The sequence below is a fragment of the Pipistrellus hanaki genome, assembly GCF_964339955.1.
Source record: "Pipistrellus hanaki genome assembly, chromosome: 15".
Classification (NCBI taxonomy): domain Eukaryota; kingdom Metazoa; phylum Chordata; class Mammalia; order Chiroptera; family Vespertilionidae; genus Pipistrellus; species Pipistrellus hanaki.
Window position 1 is genome coordinate 37,016,803 of NC_140517.1, and position 5,017 is coordinate 37,021,819.

General features: G+C 50.0%; 1 protein-coding gene across 1 annotated transcript in view; it reads right to left on the minus strand.

Moving 5' to 3' along the window:
* Positions 1-840: 840 nt before the first annotated feature.
* Positions 841-5,017, minus strand: part of LGALS4 (galectin 4) — a 7,144-nt gene continuing 2,967 nt past the window's right edge. Inside the window, exons 3-9 of the mRNA XM_084906877.1 lie at positions 4,020-4,167; positions 2,143-2,169; positions 1,990-2,025; positions 1,776-1,805; positions 1,429-1,517; positions 1,146-1,311; positions 841-1,066 (exon numbers count right to left, since the gene is read on the minus strand). Coding sequence (XP_084763003.1) covers positions 920-1,066; positions 1,146-1,311; positions 1,429-1,517; positions 1,776-1,805; positions 1,990-2,025; positions 2,143-2,169; positions 4,020-4,167 — 643 coding nt within the window. The 3' untranslated portion in view covers positions 841-919. The remainder of the gene's footprint in view (positions 1,067-1,145; positions 1,312-1,428; positions 1,518-1,775; positions 1,806-1,989; positions 2,026-2,142; positions 2,170-4,019; positions 4,168-5,017) is intronic.

Here is a 5,017-nt window from a genome sequence, read left to right on the forward strand (position 1 = left end):
GGAATTTATTCCCCTCATTTAAGTTGCCAAATTTGTTGGCGTAAACTTTTTCATAATATTCCCTTATAATCCTTTGTGTTTCATGTAGAGTCATTAGTGGTCTTTATTTGTTTATTTTTAATTCTCACCTGAGGATATGTTGTTGTTGTTTTTTTATTGATTTTAGAGAGAGCAAAGGGGAAAGAGAGAGAGAAACATTGGTGTGAGAAAGAAACATTGATCAATTACTTTCCATATGTGCCCTGACCAGAAATTGAACCCTCCATCCAGTTACATTCCCTGACCAGGAATCAAACCTGCAACCTTCTTGATGTAGGGATGATATCTCAACCAACTGAGCAACCTGACCAGGGCTAGTGGTATTCTTTTTTTTTTTTTTTTTTTTTTTTTTTTTTTTAATATGTTTTTATTGATTTCAAAGAGGAAGGGAGAGGGAGAGAAAGATATAGACATCAATAATGAGAGAGAATCATTGATCAAATGCCTTCCGCACACCACACACTGGGGATTGAACCCACAACCCAGGCATGTGCCCTGACCAGGAATCGAACCGTGACCAACTGGTTCATAGGCCGACACTCAACCACTGAGCCACACCGGCTGGGCTTGTGTTCATTCTTGATTTTGGATTATAATTGCTGTGAAGAATGAATGGTTGGATACACATAAGTCCCTAAGATCAGTGTTTGTGTAGGGGTAGAGTACCTAGATTTATTATGATGGGAGAATGGATGGACCAATAATTGGATGGCTCAATGGACAGTGCACGACTGATTCAAGGAATAAAGGAACAGTATGTGTGTGTGTGTGTGTGGGGGTGAATGGAGTCATGGACACTCATTAGACACCCTCAGATAGTTTATTAGGAGCTTAAAATTGAGTCTTATGGGGTCTTTCTCTGTGTGTTCCCAGGAATAGATCAGATCTGGACATAGGACAAGGTAACATCACCCTCAATCTCCAGAGTGTCCACCCTCTGGAAGGCTGAAAGGCGATGGGAGAAGTCGAAGAGGTGCTGGCCATTGCCGTAAACCTTGAAGCGATCGATGCCACAGCGAATGGACAGCTGCAGGGAGAGGGGCAGGTGTGAGGCTATGGCCAGGACAGAGGCGTTGGAGGGAAGTGAGAAAGAAAGCCAGACTCACATCAAAGAACTGGCCACGAACAAATGGGTTGTAAGAGATCTTCTTCTCCTCAGATCCCCATGAGCCATTCAGATAGCTGTTCCGAACCACTGTGTCCTCCATCAGACGGGGGTTAATGTGGAGAGCCAGGTCTCCAGAGGACCCCACCTTGAAGTTGATGGCAAAGCTGGGGACAGAGAGGGAGACGAGAGTCAGGAGGTGGCCAGCACCTGGCCCCTCGAGGGACTCCTGGGTCAGAGGGAGAGGGAAGCTGGGGACTCCCACCTCAGCCTCAGTTCTGTACCTCCTTCCTGTGGGAGGCACGTAGCCCTTGACTATGATGGTTTTTCGGGCTGTAAGCCCTCCTTGCAGTCTTCCCGTAAATGGCACAGGCTATGAACAGAGAACACGGGTCCCATCATCTCTCAGATCACCAGAAGCCAGATGCAAGGACACATTTTCAGAGAGGCTCCTACTAGTCCTGGGGAATGTGCCCAACTCCTGTCCCCTACCCCACTCGGACCACCAACTCCTCCTTTTCCCCACTTCCTGTCCCCCAAACCCTTTGCCCTCTCGGGGCTCCCCGTGGATCAGATTCCTGCTTCTCCACAAACTGCCCACCATAAAGCCCTAAACTGCAGGGCTTCTTACCGGGTTGAAGGTTGGGGGTCCCTCCATGGTCTGTGAAGGAGAAAGAAGAGCTATTATTCTATAATATTTGACAAATATTGACGACACACATACAACATGTAGCATATTGCCGGGTACTGGATTGGTGGATTGATTCTCCTGGGGATCCAAACTCTATGACCCCCCCAGTTCTCACCACTCCCCCACCACATGGCCACACAGCCCGCCCACTTACAGGCAGGTTAGTCGGTGGAGGCTTGCATCCAGGACCCTACAGGAATAGAAAAAGGTAGGAACGGTGAAAAGACCAGGGTCCCCTCCCCAAGACCTTCTCAGCCACAAACCCCCATGTCAAGGGAAAAAGTGTCATCTACCAGCCAGTACTTACTGGATACGCTGGAATAACCATGGGGGTCTGTGGGCACAGAGGGAAAAGGAGGTGATGAGCGGGACTCTGAACGAAGGCTTGGGGAGTGTCAGGATGCCTGCCCACCACCACCACCCAAGGGGATATGGAGTCAGGGTGGCACTAAATGGCTCACTGACAGAGAGGGCCCAGTGCAGAGGGACTGTCACTCCACTGCTTTGGGAAAACCTGGTAAATTCTGTTCTTGTACCCTCTCCTACCCTGGCTTCCGCTGGTCCCCCAAATCCAGAAGCGGCACAATGCAGTGTACATACCTCCCAGGCCCATTCAATCCCCGTGCTCGCCTCATCCCCGCCACCATGCCCCTCACTCACATGCCCGCTGCCGGGTGACCGGGACCCCCGGGACCAGCCTGTTCTGTCTCAGGCTCAGTCTTGTGTCTCCCTGTCTGTTTCTCTGTTTCTGTTGCTGTCTCTTGTCCACACCTTCTCTCAGGTGGTTCCTTCTGCCCGAAACACCTTTCCCATCTCTGGTTTACTTTTATTAACTCTCTCTATTTCCTCTTCTTTCTAATGATCTTCTCTCTGCCTGACTTCCATTTTAAGCCAGCTATTCTGAAGGCCTTATTTAGTTTTCTTTCCAAAATGCATTGATGAAGCACGATGGTAAATGGAGTCCATAGGCCCGTGACCACCTTACAGGTAAGACATTCCGCCATCACTTCATCAAGGGGCAGAGCAGCAGTCTGAGCACGGACCCCATGGCTCTGCCACTTGCTGGCCCATGACCTGGGGCAAGTTACTCCAGCTCTCTGTGCCTCAGGCCCACATCTGTAAATGGAGCTGCTGGTCATCGGAGCACTTTCCCACGGAGGTGCTGGCGGGGAGCAGGGGGCCCGAGTTCGGGCTTCCCGGCTGGCTCTGGTGGCAGGAGTGGGGTCTCTAAGTCGTTGGGTAAGTGTCTGGTCAGCCTTCACAGATGCTGCCCAGTCTTTTCCAAGGACTGGGAGTGTCCCCAGCCCACAGCCCCACCAGCGACGGTATTGTGTTCTTTCTCAATGGCTCTTTCGGGGGGCGCAGTGGTGGCTCATGTTGATTTTCACTGAGATTCTGAGTCACCAATGATGTTAGGCGAATTCTCATCAACTTGTTTGCTATTCCTGTGGTTTTCATTTCTCCTTATCTTCACTTCCTGACTCAACTACACACTTCCTCCTTCTGTAGGATGCCCAAAGCTCCTGCACCTCCCCCATCCCCGCCTGACCACTTGTGGCCAGCACTGCCTGGTGACATAGTAGACTGTCTTGGTCCTCTGGGTCCATGCTATCACCCACAAAGGGTGCCAGGAAATAAAGGAATGTGGGAATGAAATAATTAAAGAAGGAAGCAGCCCAGGCCGAGTAGCTTAGTTGGTTAGTGTCTTTCTTTTTTCTTTTCTTTTTTTTCTTTTTTGTTTGTTTGTTTGTTTGTTTTTCTTTTAAAATATATTTTATTGATTTTTTATAGAGAGGAAGGGAGAGAGATAGAGAGCTAGAAACGTTGATGAGAGAGAAACATCGACCAGCTGCCTCTTGCACACCCCCCACCGGGGATGTGCCCGCAACCAACGTACATGCCCCTGACCGGAATCGAACCTGGGACCTTTCAGTCCGCAGACCGACGCTCTACCACTGAGCCAAACCGGCTTCAGAGGTTAGTGTCTTTCTGATATGCCAAGGTTGTAGGTTTGATCCCTGGACAAGGCATATATAAGAATCAACCAATGAATGCATAAATAACTGGAACAACAAGTCTCTCTCTCTCTCTCTTTCTCTTCCTCTCTCTCTCTCTCCTTTCTAAAATCAATAAATTTAAAATAAAACAAAAAAGGAAGCAAATAAGAGAGGGGACCCTACCCACCTGGCTTGGGGCCGGCTGGCCTCCGATGAAATTGATTGATTGAAGCTCCAGGTCCCCATCCACTTGCAGGTGAGTGACCATCTGCACAGGGATCCGGTGCCCAAACTCATAGAATGGACTTCCGTTCACCACCACCTGGAGGGCAGGGTGAGGTCAGAGGCAGCGTCCCCGCCTGGGTCAGGCAGAGATAGGAAGCAGGGAACAGGGGTCTTTTTAACTTGGGGTCAAAAGTCTTAGGGTGAGCTGGGATAGCCTCAGAGTCAGGAACCTGGGAGTCCACAGGTCAGAGGTCAAGCTAGGGTCAAAAGGCAGCTCACAGATTAATGAATAGGAGAGAACATAGAATTTAGTCTGGGGATGCAAATCAGGAGAGACCCGAGGCTGAGCCCTGGTTTAAGCACCAAATGAGTTGGGTTGGAGGTCTCACTCTGATATGTCTAAGCTGTGAGACCTCAGATAAACCAATTCACCTCTCTGAGACTTTGTTTCCTCATCTGTAACATGGGGCTCATTCTGGGATTGTTGGGAAGGTTAGAAGCCAGCAAAGCAGGTCAGAGGCACTGTGCCAGTCCCATTTAGGGTCTTGCCTTGTAATCATATCTCAGCATGAGGCTCTAGTCAGAGTGCTGAGCAATGACCCCGAGGCTGAGAGCCAGCTCCCCAGGACTGAGTGCTTCCTACATGCCAAGCACTTTCCATAGTGATAGCAACACGGTGATTCTCTCAGCAGCTCCGTGAGGCAGGATAAGGGGTGGTCCCTGTTGTTTAAGAAACCAGAGGCTCCAGTGCATAGAGTGACCAGCTCAAGGTCACACATTGGGGAGTGGCAAAGTCCAGACTCAACCTCAAACCGGGGTGCTAACCTCCAGAAACGATGTTAGAAATCTGGTGCCAAGTTAGGGCGGGTAAGGCCAGGGGCGCCCAGCCCTGCAGTTCCCCCAGGGACTCTCCTCATGGACCACATGGAATGCATGTGCTCAGCGCCATCGTGGGGAGTC